Source organism: Ambystoma mexicanum, chromosome 4q (genome assembly GCF_040938575.1).
Source record: "Ambystoma mexicanum isolate Mex_15411 chromosome 4q, UKY_AmexF1_1, whole genome shotgun sequence".
Lineage (NCBI taxonomy): Eukaryota > Metazoa > Chordata > Amphibia > Caudata > Ambystomatidae > Ambystoma > Ambystoma mexicanum.
In genome coordinates this window covers 718,365,626-718,384,241 of record NC_090928.1, presented here as the reverse complement: position 1 = coordinate 718,384,241, position 18,616 = coordinate 718,365,626, and the positions used below count along the sequence as shown (strand labels likewise).

The window sequence follows — 18,616 nt, the reverse complement described above, 5'->3', positions numbered from 1 at the left end:
CACAGGAAGTGGAAGTACTGTAGCAGGACCTTTGATCCTATTCCCTTCATCCTTTAACTGGTATTACGAAAAACACATAGACGGTAAGAATTGAGCTACATTCATTAAAAAAATAAAATAACAAACACAACAAATAAAAAATAAAAACCTACAGCTGCTCTGGAAAAAGACTTCTCAACAATAATATCTATATCTATATATATAGATATATATCTATATATATATATATATATATATATATATGTATATATATATATATATATATATATATATATATATATATATATATATATATATATATATATTTAAATGGCAGAGCAGTGTGCTCCCTTTTTAAAAATAGGGTCCTTCGTAACAGTCTTTGCAAAGTAAAAATACATCAGTGCTCAAATACATGTTTTAAAAGAAATATGCTTTTTCTCCTTTAGAATAACATCATTGCTGGCTACAGCTTCTTCAGAGAGCAAGGGAAGGAAAGGAGCACATATGCAGCTGGAGTGTTTGTGGTCTGCTGTGTGCAGTGTCTTTCAGTGATCGTTTGCATGCTGGAGCATCACACCACTGTTGCAGGCCTGCGGTCCATCTCGGCCTCCAGCTTCACCATCTTCTGCATCTCCTTTGCCTACATTGGAGAAAGCACAGTGTCATTATGCTGCGCACATTGTTATTCGCTGCTTCTGGTGCTATCTGTTTTAGGACGTTCGGCCCTGTGGGTGTTATTGAACTGCTGCATTCGTTTTCAAATTGACATCATGTTTTTTATGGAATTTGCAGCCCCCAATCAATGGTGGGTAGAAGAGCCAACAGGTACAAGAAGATATGGATTACATTCCTGATAGCAAAGGGAACCAGACAAAAGTTATGGCTGGGCTGGTTAGTCACAAAGAACTATCAGGTAAACCAGCACAGAATATACCAGTTGTCCAATATGTTTCAAATTAGCAGGTTTGCACGTAAAGGCTTCGCTTATGCCCAATTCTGTCAGCCAGAGTTTGCATACAGTAAGCTAAGGGGCCGCAACCTTTGGCTATACAGATTTCTGGGCATACAAATCCTCCCCATCTCTAGCCAGCATTGTCAAAGGGAGTAGTAGTCCAGAACATCTGGAGACCCGCAGGTTGCTGACCCTTGCCGTTGACAATAGATCATCATGCGTGGATAAGACTACAAAAATAAACTTTACACGTTTCAACTTTGGGACTTCTATTTCTCATTTTTCAAAATGATTTTTACATTATGTTCCACCATGAAGAAATCACACCAGTTGGAGCATGTAGCGCATGCACCAGGTCCAAGTAAAGTACATAGATAAGTATGCCAAGACCATGCCTACATGTCTGTTGATACATACAATAGAGACACAGTTACAGCTGTTTAGGTGTTAACCAACATTTGCATGGCCTTCTCCTAATCCATTGCCATTTTCCTGGACAACCATGTGTGCCTACACCTCTTACGTAATGTTTAGGGCCGGAACACTTGTTATACTTGCACTGGCAATCAGCGATGCACACTTCACTTCAAAGTTTAGATATGGTACAAAGACCATAACACAATCTAATTTTAGCTACTGTCTGCAACATACTTTTTAAACATTTCAGATTCTCTAAGAACATTGGCAGTTGTTTATTTGCGGAAATACTGGTGATTACAGAAATATAGCTTCAGCACAAATCTAGCTAAAGGGGTTTGAGTTCACAGTTAGGTTTGAATTCTCCACAATTGTAACATTTTCAATGTTGAATTTATTTTGCACTCTTCTTAAAATATACCAGACTGTCAATGCTAGTTTTTCTCACGCCAAGCTTGACTGTCGTTGATGCTGGTCTCACATTACCTTGATAAGTAATACATAAATACACATTATGAGATACTGTTTAAATATTTGGAAATGGCTTGTGGGACATCACAGCCAAACGTGGTTCAGCAGATGTAGCATTCCAATGTGACCTTCTATAGGGTGGGAGAGAAATCACCCAAACAAGGAATGACATTTTGTGGGATGGAGGAAGATCAATGCATTCAGATGATTGAGATGAGGATGTGTCCTTTCACCTCTTCTTTTTCATGTCTATATTTCTGGTTTATAAGAAGTGTTAAGTAAGGCTCAATCGTTCCTTACCCACTTTGGGCAGACACACATTCACTTGTTAGGGTATGCAGATTATCCTATTGCATTTACTGAATGTACTCCAATTACTAGACAGAGAAATATAAATGCAGTGGCACTTTATTTAGAAGAGGAGAATCTCACTATACCTGCTAAGCAGTCACAAGTGATTTCCTTGACAACATCTTTGATAATAGAATGTTTTGTATGGAGATTAGGAAAGGAGAAATTAGAAGTGGTGGACAACATTATTTATTTAGGTTTTCCTAGTTTTATGAGACCACCCGACACACATACTTTTAACAGACTCTGTGACAAAGCATTAATATTTTCTCCACAAATGAAACATGTTAATTACTGTTAGAGTTGATTCTCTTATTTGCCAGTTATAATGTATTATAAGATGAAAGTGGTGGCAACTCTTATGTACGGATTGGAAGATATACAGTTGGAAAGGTGGGATCTGTTGGATACATTGGAAGGAATTATTTGAAGACACATATTATGCTGTGGCTGCAATCCACTTTGGATTAAGTTTGCCACCTTTGAAAACAATAGTAAAATGGAAATTATTGTATGTATATATTCATATTTTAACACTCTCACCAAATTCTTCGTTTAAAGATTTTAAAACTCTACACATGAAAACAAAATCCTTGGGTTTTAATCAGTTCCTAAAGAAATATAATGATCTACATATGGCAATGAAATCCTCCACCAAGCTGCTGACGGAAAATCCAAAATTGATGAAAAGATGATTATTGAATTATGATTGGTTCAATACTAAAGGTAATTTGTAATCATTCAAGATCCATCGTGACCTCTACATTGAAGAGGAGGGTGCCCACCTAGGAGGGTGGACATAGCCTGTAACAGCCCGCCAGTCTGAGCTAATGCATGCCCGAGCTGAGCGGGCATGATATAAATTTGCACCATGATGTTCATCCAGGATGCAAATGGCTATCATTATTTTTCCTTGAGATATTCACACTGCTTGCGCAGCCGATCTCGCAAAGGAAAAGAAAAGCAAAAAAAAGCAAAAAAAGATGCCCGCTGCCATATGCAAAAGGGGCTAAGTCCCTTTTCCCTGTCTATGGCGGCCAGGAGACAGGAGGAGCGTCGGGAACAGAGCACAGAGCTCTGGTCCCGCAGGTAAATGGGGATGGAGGGCAGGGGTGGGAAAGGGGAAAGGGGATTGGGGATTTATTTTTGGGGGAGAGTAGGGTGGGGAGGCAACAGTAAGAGGATCCCTGTTGCCTCCCCACATTAACAAAAAATAAATGTGGCTGGGACAGCGGGTGTGGAATGTGTATTCTCACACACTATTCCAGCCACCTGATTGGCTGAGCGCCCTTCCCCGAGTGCGAATATTGTAGATTGAAATGGCTCTAACACATCTCATCCAGTGCTAAGAAGTAAGCAATCATACTACCAACAATTAGGTTTATACAGTAGTTGCGTGTCAATAAGCATGCTTATTTTAATGTGCACTGTTTAACTCAACTAGCTTTCCTTACTAATGGGCCCATCACTTTTGCTGATACATTAGAACGATATAGTCTCTCAAAATTGGTGTGTTCTCAAGCACATCATTAATTTAAGCAACCAAAACTCCATAGTAACAGTTGGAGAGAGAGGCCATTTGGCTTAATTTTTCCACCGTTATGGACCCTGCTTTCTCTTTTTGTCAGACTGATAAATGCCAAGTTAGCTCTTGTAAATCACAAAAACACGGTTATTCTCTGGATAAGATCGTGTTGCCAATTGCTCTCTACCGGGGGCCTAAAAGAACCTGGCCACCTTCTGTTAGGTGATAGTTGCGCTATACACATATTGGTATTGGTGAGGGGTGGGTTCAGGAAAGAATCCTCTATTGTTATTTTGTAAATACCTAGAACTCAGTAAGGGCACAATAATAGGTGATGTTGGCGGTGTGACCAGGACATATGTCTGTACCAAGGAGTGAGAGAGTGACCCTCATGGGATCTGGGATAGGAGCAGGTCTGGAACAGGGCTCGTAACATCATCGGGATGATAGCTCTGGGGCAAGGTGCTCACCTTTAAAGCAAGACGACACTGAGCAACACAGGTTCAATCCCCGGGTCTGCGCTTGGAAACCTCTGGGTATTAAGTGTGTTATAAATAACCTATCATCTCATATCCCCTAAAGTAGTTCAGAAATGTAAACTGGATGAGGGAATTTTGGACAGGGTGTGCACTTTCATACAGAGCCAGCTAACAATCAGGAAAGATTGGTGCCTTTTCTATTGTAAACGAATGCCCCTTTGAATAGTGTGCGTCTTTCTAGGGACACTTTACGTGTTAAAGTAGTTGAAATATGGTATCACACTGTTGATGATCTGGACATTGCTAAAGGCATGTAATAGTTGCCTTGGTCTGCTCTGTGCTTCCTGAACTCCTAAGCCATTCAGCAGTGAATAAAAAGTGTTTGCCAGTGGTTCAAGTTGGTTTTGGACTATCACATTAATTACAGTTTGGAGTCTCTCAATGCACTGGTGGCAGTGATGCCATTGACATACCATCTGGGATTGAAGAGTCAGGTTTCACAGAGCATTGCAAGTTGTCAGCCTCAAACAATATGGAGTAAAGACATGCTAAAATGGATTCATAGGAGGAGTGGGTGTCTATGTTTTTCAGGTAGATTTCAAAGCAGGTTTTGAAACATATCAGATACATTGTTATTATTAGTCCAGGCAGGGTTAAAAGAATGTTGCCCTTGCTGATGGTGGTCACAGTGAAGCCATCATTACAAGACAATCTGACAGAGGGATTTCTCCAATCCACAAACAGGGTGCTAGGTCCAGAATCTGAGGTTGCCAAAGATCACAATCTGAATAAAGGCAGTGCCTCCTGTTCTTCAGACATTTGCAAGGGATGCCTTTTAGAGGCTGGCTTTAGTTGATCCTAGTGACATGTCGAAAGAGGATTTTTAAGAGTTGTTGCTCTTGATATCAACAATGAATGGAATCTTGCTATCCTGAGGTTTTAGCACCCCAAGTGGCTCAAAAGAAGAGGAAATGGTATCCTTGCCTGGCACTTACAGGGTTTTAAATTCTGATTGGCTCTATTGAACCACTTTCTTGATGTGGGCCCAGGGGCTTTTTTAAGGGACTCAGGCCCAAGAGATATTATCATTTATGTATATATTTTTATTTATGCCATGCTCAATTCATTTTTGCCAGGAAGAATTCACCCGTCTCCAAAAGCTGGCAGGTGCATTCCTGATCATATAGTGACACTGAGTTAATAGTGCTTTCCTTGTTTGGAGAATGATGAACGTGATCTGCCACAAACTGCTCATCAAGTAAAATGTATTAAATGCTCGTACTTTTTGCATAGACTTGCATAACAGCCCGGCAGTTAAGGGGTTAAAGAAATCAATAGACCAAAACACATTTAAATGAGCACATCAGTTTGAGGTGTAGGGCTAGGGTGGCGATTGGTCTTAGGAACTGCACTGAGTTCTCAATAGTCCACACAAAACCTCAGCGTAGAACTGTTGGCCTTGGGGGCCAGTACTTTTGTAATGGAATGGGGATTTTGGGATGGCTCCGTCAGCCCTACACCCAGTGTTTAGCGACCTTTACTTAAAGGATGTCTCCTTACCTCTGCTTAGATCCTGTGTAGCTTGATCTGTGTGGCCATGTATCCACATTGACCTTGTACTACAAACACTGATTTGTCAAATGGGGTCAGTGAGAATAATATATCTGATGGAAAATCTGCAAACATTCTCTCTCCTGTTGGTTTGTCCGTTAATAGAAGAGATCCGCGCTGCAGACCAGAGAGGAGGTGATCTTCATGTTTGCTGTCACCAGGTGTACCATCTGGTCAGCACATCTCTAATAGTGTTTAAGCTGAAGGAACATCTGAGGATGGCTGGGAGTCTAATTAGCAATGATAATTAGATTACCTTCAGTTCTGTGCTAGGGACCATACCATCTATGTGAAAAGATGCAGGCTTCACATGATCCACATTACAAACTTTGCAGCCTTGCATGTACACACCCATGGCAAACTTCTAATCATGTTTTTGGGTGATCAGTTCCTAACTGGCATTCATGTTATTTATTGACTTTTTCATGTCCACTCTTCTAGTGGCCAAGCTATCCTCTATCCCGTCAAGTGATGAGTTTTATGGTATAACCACCCCATCCTTCTAACACATGGCTGATGGAAACTCTTACAAAGAGACGTAGAAATATTTCAAATATTCCAAGGACTTGAACCCTACTCGTCCTGTGTTATGGTGAATTCCTGCATGCCAATAACATTGCTTTGGCAGTGAAAACAGGTATGGAACTTGTAAATAACTCACCACTGATGCCGCATTGCATTAATGTAGGACCTATGCCTCTTAATGAATTAAGTTTCCATAATAACTCTGTGGCATAAATGGACTTTAGTGGATATGCTGTGGCATTCCTGGTTGTTAGGCGGAAAACAAACAATATGAACCTTGTAAATTGTAATTTTCCAGGGGCCAGAAATGGGCATCCCCATTGTTTATAATGATGTTCTAGGAGCTCTTGAATAACAGTTCAGAGTTTGGAAGGTCATTTCCTAAGATGAATTCTAAAACAGGCAAAAGACATATTGGTATCTTCTTTTGTTTAACATACTCTATTCACAACGGAATCATCCGAGGGAAATTCCTGTTCATTCCACTAGAATTCCAACATAAAAGACAATGCAGGAGGCCATTGCTGCTCTTGTCTAACGAAGTAAACATCCTTCTTATTACCATCTGGATTGCCAATGCATTATGGAATGCTGCTAACTGGGCTCCATTTCCTTGAACTAATTGCAGCTACGTCTTGGTAGTGAGTGGGAATGTCAGGATAATCCCTTAATGCTCTTAAAGTGCACAGCTCAAATCCCAGCTAAGATTCATAATTACATAGGCCTTATCCTTGAAGTACGATTCAGACAGCCATTGGTCAAGACTACACAATACCTGCCCTCCACACTCCCAAGATCTCTGGAATTTACCTATAGCTTGCATTTTGTCAGCTCTGTATTTTTCCTTGATGATCCTTGCTTTTGGTTTTGTACATCGTTCTGAAAGCTGAGTTTAGAATAACCAATTTGGCACTAGTTGTGGGGATCCTACCCTGATTACTGCTGAACCCGTGATGAATTCTTCTTTCAACCCTCATGATAACAGAGCCATCATGTAGCTGTGCCATCTCTGTCGGAATTTCCAGCTTGATACTTACCAAATGCTAGCCTTGTTCGTGACATTTATTCAAAAGGTGTTTGATTGCAAGCAAATTAAACAATCTGTCATAAGTGTCAACCTTTTTAGCTTTAATCTAGTTGGATTCTTCTGTACATTGTTAACCTATGCCGCTGATGCCTCGTTGAAATTATTTAGTAATGTCACAAAAGCTTTTCAGGTACCACTCTGCATTCTTTCTAAACTTTCAGAGTAATGTCTCTCAAGTATGTGTACATTGCCTTCTTTCAGTATTCTTGAATCTCAATGGAATCCACTCCCTGTATATAAAACCTCTCTGCAAGGACCTACCCCTGGTAGTGTTTGTATATATGAAAGATGGAGTAGGTTGGTTCCAAAGGGAATCCAGTGATGTTACCGAAATGGCTTTACCGAAAACAAAATTACCAAAAAAATAGTTCCGATCTGTTTCCCGTATTTTTCTAAAACGATGGAGGTGGGGTGGGGTAAAGGGATAAAAGGGGCACAGGGGTATTTGGGCTGGGGTTACAACTAGAAAATATCAGGACCCCCCATAAACAAAACAAAAATACTGTGAACAAAATTCTGTAAAGTTAGCTCAGTAGAACAGTTTTCGGTAAAAACACATTTTAGTAACATCACATGGAACCATTCCGAATCAGTAATACATTTAGCAACCAGACACATGCTGATCTACTTTTTGTTATGCCTTTGGTGGAGTCTGTAGACCCAGGAGTGGATATGTTTCATCAGCTTTTTGATTGACCGGATGCAAAGTCCTCTTCTGCAGATGCTTTGCATGAATGGATTCACTTTCATATATTACTAGGTTTAAATATTTGGCTGCTGAAACAAAGTTGGTAGAAAGAATGCAAAATACAATATTTCCTGGGGGACTTGAGGACATAAAGGAGTTGACAAGAGTAATATACTGTTTTTGTATTTTATTGGACAAAGCAGAAATAGTCCTTCAAACAAGAAGTACAGTTTTATTTGGTCCTACACATAAACCTTCTTCAGGAAATTAGGCAATCAAATATTCATGGAATAGCACTGTCTCCTCAATGGGTCCCTACATAGAGATCAGTCCATGCTTCTGGTTTGACTGACCATTTTGTTTGTAATGAACTTATGCAGATACGTTTTGGCCATTGCCTATTTTCCAAGGAAGATAGATTATCGCAGTGATACCATGAGAGAGAGGGAAACAGACAGAGAAAGAGAGAGAGAGAGAGAAAGAGAGCAGGAGAGAAAGAATGAGAGAGAGAGAGAGAGACAGAGAGAGAGAGAGAGAGAGAGAGAGAGAGAGTTGGTTATGTGGGTGGCACTAAGAATAATTTCATGGAATTGGTAAAGCCTATCTGGTTCCACGGGCAGGGTTTGTGGTTTTGCATGTTTTTCAGATATCAGTATCCCAAATGTATACTCTCCCTCCTCATCTATAAGTTGATTGTTCAATTGATGTCGAACGTGGCTGTGTGGTTCAATTGCGGGGATTGTGTGCTTTGTCTGATAATGAGAAACAGCTGTTACAGATTTAGCATCCAAATAATTTGAATAATTAACTTACTGGTCCTTTAAAACCATCAGCTGAGGCCTAGTTGTTTTCTGTTTTCTATCTCTCTTTTCTATCTTTCTCTAGAGTCCTGCCCCCTTGAGGATTACAGGGGCTTGGATATCTAACAATTAAAGATTGGTAATATAGTGCATGACCTTTTCGAAGCACAACTATTTTTTGCCAAATTAGATCTGTGCAGGGGCGGGGATTGGAGTTATTAGTGTTTGTGTACAAGATTTACAGATGAGTGGAACAAATCTTTTAGAATACCATATGGACATTGTATATACAATTTCCGTCTTGCAATGCAAAACAAATTTGAGAGATTTTCGAGTTTAATATTCTCTGAGACCTTAAACCAATTTGTCATTGTCTACGTAGAGAAAATGTTGATGTATTCACTTTCTGACTGGAACATCAGAACCATGTCAAAGACATTTTGGAATGATTGTGCAAGATTCCGTTGTCAGCAAAACCTGACACAAGTGAATTTAAAAAGAATGTTAAACTTCTGGAGTTCACCTTTTTGTTGGTTTGAGCAGACTACACCCTCCCCCCCCCAAACCCTACGTCCAATGTTATTGGTTGAGCTACCGCCTCCCATTCCTCAGTGCATGCACATTCAGCGGGCTGATGCGTGGTCTTTGGTTCTAATTGCACATTTAAAACCATATGTATTAAAACCCTGTGTAAACATGTTATTCTATTCAGTGCAGGCTTTGAATCAGGAAGGTTAGTTCTGCTTCAGAATACATTGGACTATTTGGATAGACGGGTCCATCACAAGAAATGGCACCTTTCCCATTCTGAGCATTACCATGAGTATGGTGGTAATCGTAAAAACATGTGGCATTTAAAATACACCCTAAATGGGATTGCATGGGACACTTAGGCTACAGGACAAATAGTCCATGGGGTGAATATGCTCTATTTACCCCATGCCTTACTATTTTTACATACTAGTATATTGAAATCCCATGCAATCTTAAATCATATTTAGGTGTTTTTTTTATGAGAGGCATTTAAAGACCACATTTGCTTTTTGTAACTGTGCTCATAACGAGGCCTTGCATCCTTTGTTTGTGTCCACTCAAGCTTTTCTTAATGCAGACATTAATCGAAGCAGCACGTTTAGATGGTAACCATACATTTGTAATTTAATACTGGCAAGGCCATTAAACGAACCTCCAAGTAAAATGAAAGAAAACGTCCATTATCAGCTGCTGGAGCTACTTAATGAGCCTGTGACCTTAAACACGAGGAGGTGGTCAAAAATAGCATTTGTAAAGGCCCCTTTGTAATTCTTCAAGATGAAAGCATGAAGTACAATGATGTTCACATGAGAACCTTCTGTTTCTGCTCTGCACCCATGCAATTAATTTTTCATTGATACGCATAATGTTTACAGAGGCTGCATTTACATACATTAAGACAATGATATCACTCTTGCTTTACATAAAATGTATACTAAATGAGCAGCTGTTTTATTGATAGCCGCAATCCTACCTTGTGAATGAGACACTGCATGACTGGATTTCAAAAGCTGTTTGTACAAAAATAACAATGTCAAAATTACGCAACAAAATGTGAAGCAAATAATAGAAAAGAAAATATGAAGCGAGTGCAAAAAATGAATTAATGAATAAGAAGCAAATAATTAAAAAAACAGAATATATGAACATTAAACAACAATCAGTTGAGTTTGAATACCATCCAAGCATATGACAAAGGCATTGTGCTCACCATCAAAAACAGACATAGATTGTTGAACCAATCACTACTTTGGAAAAGTCAAACTATTTATTAGTCATTTTTTAGGCTAGCATAACACTGCTTTCATTCATTTAGCAAAATATCTGCTACATCAAATATATATTTCAATGTGCTCGAGTAGGCAGTGTAATAACCCATATTATTATATATTAAGAGGAAGCAAGAGTGGTTAGATGTATCTCGAACCGAGAAATCACAGTAGTTCGATATATTGGGGCATTGATTCTAATCAAAATGGCATACATGAAATGCGTACTATTTATCTATAGAAACACTAAAGAGTCAGTGATAGCAAATCTCTAATTAAGGTTCACTCGTGTTTTGTAATGAACTAAAAATCGTATACAATAGCTTATGACTGTGATCGATTCATCAATTTGCACACACATTTCCAAAATAAGAGATTGGGGAAACAAGGATGCTCATAAATATCTTTGGAAGATCATCAAAGGGAGAAAAAGGTTTTCATGAGGTTTTGAATTTTGCCACATATTTTGAGGTTTTAGTTCAGTGCAAATAAAGCGCATGCTATCAGGGCTGGCGCTACCATACGTCAAATTTAGGCAGTTGCCTAGGGCATCACCATCCGGGAGAGAGATGAGGCATGTTATCCCCAAAAATAGCAAATCTGCCCTCATTGTAAGGGCAATGGATGCAAAAGTGTCACTTTACCCGGGGCGTTATAAATCCTAGCAGTAGCCTAAATGCTGTATTTCTAATGGAGTAATTCCCTTTGACCCCCCTCCCGCATAATAGGGTTAACACATATATGTACAGTTTGGTAGATGCCCTGACATAAAACCCTAAACCGAACATCAAATGGGTTCAGTGCTCTTAACATTTTTCTTAAAGCTGGCCATTTTGAATTTTTGGCTTGTGCAGAGAACAGTGAATCATTTGGAACAAACACTACTAACTGTACAACAAAAAATAGTCTGTGCACACAAAGCTGGAATGTGTGTATTGTACCTGAATTCCCTTCTGTAAAATGAAAATACATAGGCACTTTTTAAATGCATCCTCCCTTCCTGGTGTTTTCTTTCCTAATTTCCATCCCTCAACACGTTCGAACGCAAAAGTCCTCTGATGGAGCACTCCGGATGAGGCCTCCATTTTGAGTTTAGCCTCTGTTGACTTAGTGTCAATAGGATACTATGATAATTTCTCTTCTTTTTGACTTGATTACCTGGGATCCCTGGACCCTGTGACCTCTTTCAAACCAAAGTCAAAGTTAGGACAGGCACTTCCCCATTCACAGCCAGCCAGCATGGGCCATCAATGAAACACAGAGCCCCAGCACCTGGATTTTAAGAAGGTCTAAGGGGAACCAAATGCTAAATCATGTCAAGTTCTGCTATCAAGAAATAGGAACCCTTGCCCCAGGACCCCACATGTAGCGGGCTACAGACACCCAGTGAGAGAGGGGTGACACCACCATTCTCCCACTGAACTTCATCCGAAATCAGGAACATTTTAACTCTCTGGAAGTGTGCTTATGCGCCCCAGCGCAGGGCACATATTGTATAATTCAATATTGGCGTAGTTTCACTCTCGTGATACAATTTTCCCGGATGAAATCTGTCACTTTCAACACAGGATCACTACACAGAATGTGCTTAAACTTGCCAAACACAACTTATCTTCTTCTCACCATTTTACTTTCTGCGGTTCGGCTAGTGTGTGCTATGCAGTCAAATTTTCACTGCATTTAGTGCACACTAGTACAGGGCATAGATGCCATAGTATATTCATGGCTATGGAATACGGTTGGCATTTCCAGAAATATGGGAACAAACGCTATTTTTAAATTCAGAGTGCAATTCTTGGCAGGGCAATTTCAGAGCAGCCACATTTTGCAGATCCTCGCTGTATGATAATCAAAGGACATGCATATTATCAGTATTTCCTGATATGGACAGTAAGACTACAAACTCAATCTGCACCATATTCATGCTCTGTTTGGGGGAGACTGATCCAGGCGCAGAAAATATGTTATTTGTGTTCCTCCTGGCATTAAATGTGATTAATGTGATTCTAGAATGGCAGGCAATGGAGTAGCAGCTTAGCTTAACAGCTCCTGGACCTCTCCCTGAAGACATTTATAAGAAATTATTATGAATTCAAAGAAAAAGATAGAAGAGGCTGAAAACCCTGCTTCAAAGAAACCCAAGCAGATTGCGGAAATGGATGATAGTCCAAGCATTCAGGATGTTTATAGAATACTTCTCCAGGTGGCCTACGATATTTGTGATGTCAAACTGACTCTGGCTGAGCTCAACTTAAAAGCAGGCCAACTTGATGGCAGAGGGACTGATTTGGAAAAGGCATATTTATCTATGAGTACTGAAATAGCGGGCAGCTTTCAGGCAAATAACAACTTGAAGTCTGATTTACAGAAAGAGAAGGAACAGTGTATGGAGATGGAAATGAGGATGAGGGCTACACACATCAGATTGGTTGGAGTGGAGGACTCTGCTGGAAATGAAGATTTGTCTTCCTTGATTATTCAAGTGTTTAAGGAGAGTTTCAATTGTAACTTGATTACAATGGGCAACATTGATAATGTCTACAGAATTGGAAAACACATGGGGACCAAGGCTAGACACATTCTTGTATCCTTTTTGAATCAAAGATCAAAGGAGTGTTTGATGAATGCTGCCAGACTGATAGGAAATGCCTCTTTCAAAGGTAAACCTGTTTTTACCTATCCTGACTTTCCCAAAGAGATACTATTTCTGAGGAAATAATTTAGAAGTGCAGAAGACTTGGCCAAACAACTTAACTTGAAGGCCTTTCTCAACAAAAGTAATATTTTACGATTATGTTGCTGGATGGTGAAAAGAACACTTCAGACCCTGCACAAGCCTTGAGCTGATTAGAAATGCATAAAAGAGAACTCCGTTTGCCTGCTCCCCTTAGTTAAATGGTCTCTCAGTTCTACATATGCCCCCCCTGTTCAGTTTGGTTTATATAATTGTATTTTTCACCATTCATTGTTACATTTATGCACTTTCAAATGGCGCCAGTGTACTTGGCAGTTAACGCTTATGAAATTCGAAAAATTACAATGGAACCCCTTCTACTGTGCTGGGCTCCCGTGTACCTTGGAACATTCCATCTGACTCCAGTGATGGATTCTTTTTGAGTTCCGTTTTGTTTGGTGCTGGAACAGTGGTCTTTTGTTCGTGTGAAGAATGCTGCGTATGGATTTTGGCTGCGTCAGTGTTTTCATGTTGCAGGATGCCGCTTAAGAGTAAATGACCTTTGACGCACGACGCATGTTACACAGATCAGCTGACGCGGTAATAGATTTCTGATTTCCTTTACACCTTTCCGGCTTGGCTGGGCTACCTGTAAATTCCGCCAGTGGGGCCATTGCTGACAGTCATCAAGGACGCACCACTCCATTGTTTGCTGGGCTGGACGACATCTGATTTTGCCAGGGACATGGTTCTGTGAGTTTTTCTGCTTTCTGCCACTATGATTTGCACTCATCAAATACAACGAGAAGGGGAGTAGTCAGTTGGGGTCATAGACAGGCTATTGTATAATGTCACGAGGCAGGATTTTGGCACTGTGATCAATACATTGTCTGTCATCCAAGATTGATAATGCCCTTGCCTACTGCTCTGCGCTGGATGAATGAGTTCAGGAGACAATTACAAGTTGTTGCATGGTTCATCTGTTTTTTCAGGAAGTTAGGAAGTTTGGAAAGTTCTTGGTATAAACAGTACAGGAAAACGTTTTTTCCGTGCAGCCTTTATTACATTCAATTTGGTGTTAATAAATTACTGCATCTCGACTTTGAACTCTGCTGCCAGTAGGTTGCTGTAGTCACTGTTTCAGCTGGCTGCCTCCATAGTCTTTGGAGCAGGTGGAACCAGTTCCTGACTGCACCCTCCCATGGTCAGTACTGGCTCCCGAGCTCTGACTAGACCGATTTCAGTATCTCTGTTGTCTCGGCAAGAGGTCAGGACTGGCGAGGGGAACTGTGCACTTCCTTGCAGCACCATGGCACTCAGGAATTTCCGGACTAGTGCAGTCAGCCGAGATATTAAAACTACTGCCAAATGCTAGAATAACTGAACTTTACTATGGGGTGGATTCTAGATCGTTCCTGCCTCCACCTCCACTCATCCTGTGCTCATGGAGGTGTGTCTGCAGAAATTCTAAGGTGGTACATTATTCAGGCTGATACAAGATATTATCTGAACACAATCCCAATGCGTCTATAAGTTCAATCAACATCGCTTCTTTGACCTGGTTCAAAACAATATGGTTATAACTGTAGTGTTTGCTGCGTTCTCGCGGATTCTTCACATATTGGTGTAATGAACACGACATTTCAATGTATTTTCTGCAACTGTGGATATATGACTATTTTTGTATTTGGGGAATGTGGGGAACGTGACAGATTTACACAAATTACAGTATATTTTATGACTTTCTTTAATCTCCTACAGATCTGCTGGGAGTGTTGTTTTAATATGTTTTTCATTCAGATTGCAGTATGTTGTGATACTTAAAAGAGATGTTGTTCAAGTTGGTACCAGACTCATTAATTTCTGTGCATGTTATGATAATCCTGTTTGCATTTGATAGCTCTGTCATAATTGACTTAGATCTTCATTTAGGTATTTTTTATATTGGTTCCTTGCATTTTTTGTTTAGGTACTTTGGAAGTTTTGGGGCTACAGTGTTTTTGATGGGGTGTGGACTTTTGGGGTCTTTTAAGAACAAATTTAGTTTTTAGGTTTACTGTTTTCGCTCATTTTTCGGTTATTTTGAAGTTGGTTTTTATCGCTAGTGATTTGCTATAACATTTTTGGTTATAGGGTAATAATTGGACCTTGGGAGAGGTCCTAGAGATGGTTTTAATGTTTTTACTCGTATTTTCTAGGCTGAATAGACTTCACAGTCTAGACTGTTCTTTTTTGGTCACTTAATTCTTTGTTTTTTTCTTCTTTGTTTTTTATTTTTCTGTTTTATATTTTTCTATCTTTCATTTTTCTGTTTTTTTATTTTTCTGCTAATGGTGAGGTGATGGCTTCACAACCTAAAAAAGCTGTTGATAATCTCTGTGTTATGTCTTGAAATGTAAATGGGGTTAACAACCTCCTGAAGAAAAAGAAAGTGTTAACAATATTGCAGGATATGCAGGCAGATATATGTCTTTTACTAGAAAAAGAATGGGCCGCTCGGCCTATGGGTCTTCTTTTACGTCCCGATCCAGAGGAGTAGCCATTTTAATTCGCAAAAACTGCCTATTAAGATTTTGAGAGAGAAGGGAGAATGATTGCCTTGTTGGTTCAGATTCAGGGGGAACTGTTCACTCTTTGCAATGTGTATGCACCCACAGTGGATGATGGTTCCTATTTTAGAATGGTTGCACAGACGCTTTTAGATTTGAACTCACCTAATATCCTTCTTGGAGGAGACTTTAATACTATTGTTGATCCTCTGTTAGATAGAAGCCATGTCAGACGGGTATCTTGGAGTGATCATCATCATAGAGCACTTAGGTCGCTTTTAATGGAAAACACAACTTGAAAGACAATTGGCATTTTATGAACCCAGATAAACGCCAATATAGTTTTTTCTCGGGAGCTCATTGTGTGTATTCTAGACTGGACATGCTTTTGACTGGTGGGGCGGTGACAGAAAGCTATGTTTCTTGTGATATTGGTAATATTTTGGTGAGCGATCACGCCCCAGTGACGATGCGTTTCAGGTTTAAATTTCAATGTTGCAGGTCCTTTTCATGGAAACGAAATACTTCTATTTTGTTTGATGATGATATATTAGATCGAATTGTGTTGGAAGCAAAAAAATGTGTTGATGAGAATCGCTCATCTGAGATCAGTTTACAGAACACGTGGGAGGCCTTTAAATGTTGTATGCGTGGGATTTGTCTGGGACTGTCAAGCAGTAAAAAGAAAAGAGAGGAAAAAAACAGACTGGAACTTGACCTGAAAATTAGTGAGGTATCTAAGGAATTGATGCTCGATCCGTCTAATTCTGCTAAATTGACAATCTTGAGGAGACTTAAAAAAGAAATGGATGATATTTTGTCATTAAGGCAGAACGCAGTTTGTTCTACTGTCGTTGTGCATATTTTGAAAAAGGAGAAAAGTGCGATAGATGGCTAGCATACAGGTTGAAAAAGAGAGTGTCTGAATCTGCTATTGCCTCTAGTATTGACTTGGAAAGTAGGATTACATTTGACCCTAAAAAAATAAACTCAATTTTTCGGGACTTTTACATGAAATTATATAGCTTTGAGGCTGGCATCACAGGAAGGGGAAAGGATTTTTTGGGAAAATGTATGCTTCCTACGATCCAAGATGTTGAACGTGAGATTCTGGATTCTGAACCGACGATTGATGAGGTTAAAAATGCAATTTCAGAACTGAATGTTGGTAAATCCCCTGGTCCGGGTGGACTTCCCTGTGAATTTTATAGAATTCTTCCGAATTCTGCCCTGGAACTTTTGAAAGATATGTTTATTGCTAGTAAGATGGATGGGACATTGCCTAGAAGTACATGCCATGCTTCTATCTCAGTTTTTCTGAAAAAAGGAAAAGACAGCAATCATCCAGCAAATTACCGTCCCATCAGTCTTATCAACACTGATAATAACATTTTAGCTAAGGTTTTGGCCTTAAGATTGTAGAGGTTTCTTGCTAAATTAATTGATGAGGAACAATCTGGCTTTTTGAAAAATAGAAGCATGTCTAGTAATATTCGGAATTTGTTACTTACCATGGAAAAAGGTAATGAGGTTGACTGCGATGCCGCTGTCCTTTCCCTTGACGCTGATAAAGCGTTTGACAGGGTTAGCTGGGACTATCTCTATTCAACTCTAAGGGAGATGAATCTTGGTGATGAGTTAATTTCTTGGATTGCGCTTTTGTATACCAATCCAACGGCGGATGATAAGACGAATGGGGTCAAATCAGAACCCTTCGGTTTGCAATGGGGCACTCGTCAGGGATGTCCGTTTTCGCCGCTTCTTTTTATTTTAGCAATTGAACCGTTGCCTATTTTTCTCAAAAACTAACCAGGTTTGCATGGTGTATGTTGCTGGGGAGGTATGCAGAAGGCCTGGTTATATGCGGACAATCTCTTGTTGGTGCTTCAGAACTTGGATGAATCTCTCCCCTGCCTGATGTGGCTATTGTCTGGTTATCATGATTCCTCGGGTTACAAGATTAATTGGTTAAAGTCAGAGGTATTGCCTCTTTCTCATCAATGTTATAAAAATCTGATCACAGGATTGGGACTTAAATGGTGTGATACACGTTTGCGCTATCTGAGCGTTTGGCTGACATCTCCTGTTTCAAATGTGGTCGATGAGAACATGTGTAAGATCATTAAAGGTTGTAAAATGGATCTAGATAGATGGTCTCTTCTTAATCTCTCACTGTGGGGTAAGGTAAACGCCCTTAAAATTAACTTGGCTCCCAAAATGAATTTCATAGCCAGTATGCTTCCTTTGAGAATTAATAATAGTTACTGGAAAGATTTAGAATGTCTCATTCAAGAATTTGTATGGGATAAGAAACCGGCCAGATTTACTATTTGGAAATTGCAACTTCCAGTTCATCAGGGTGGATTGGGAGTTCCGAATTTTAAAGCTTATCACTTGGCCTTTTCATCTCATTCATTCATTCCTTTTTTGAGTGGGGGTCGGACCGCTGGGCGGTGGCGGAATTGAATGCCTTTGGTCCCCTTGGTCCCGAAGCTTTGTTAACTACTAATACGAAAGATCCTGGTAGTAGATCATTAGTGACGACATTTTTGCGCACAGCTTGGAGTGAGTTGTTGGTGTTTTTGGACATAGATGCTTTTAAATGCCAGCGGGCCTCAATTTGGCTGAATCCTAAGATTCGAGACAATACCAACACCATTTTTTGGCCTGATTGGTATCTTACTGGCATTAAACAGATTTCCG

General features: G+C 39.8%; 1 protein-coding gene across 4 annotated transcripts in view; it reads right to left on the bottom strand.

Annotated features, from left to right (window-relative positions):
• Window positions 1-292: 292 nt before the first annotated feature.
• PLCB4 (phospholipase C beta 4) overlaps window positions 293-18,616 on the bottom strand; it is a 1,535,154-nt gene continuing 1,516,830 nt past the window's right edge. For 2 of the 4 annotated variants that reach the window (XM_069608295.1, XM_069608296.1), the window contains exons 39-40: window positions 10,396-10,432; window positions 293-622 (exon numbers count right to left, since the gene is read on the bottom strand). In XM_069608295.1, the coding sequence (XP_069464396.1) occupies window positions 528-622; window positions 10,396-10,432 (132 nt within the window). In that variant the 3' untranslated portion in view covers window positions 293-527. The remainder of the gene's footprint in view (window positions 623-10,395; window positions 10,433-18,616) is intronic. The other 2 variants (XM_069608297.1, XM_069608298.1) reach the window with 1 other exon arrangement.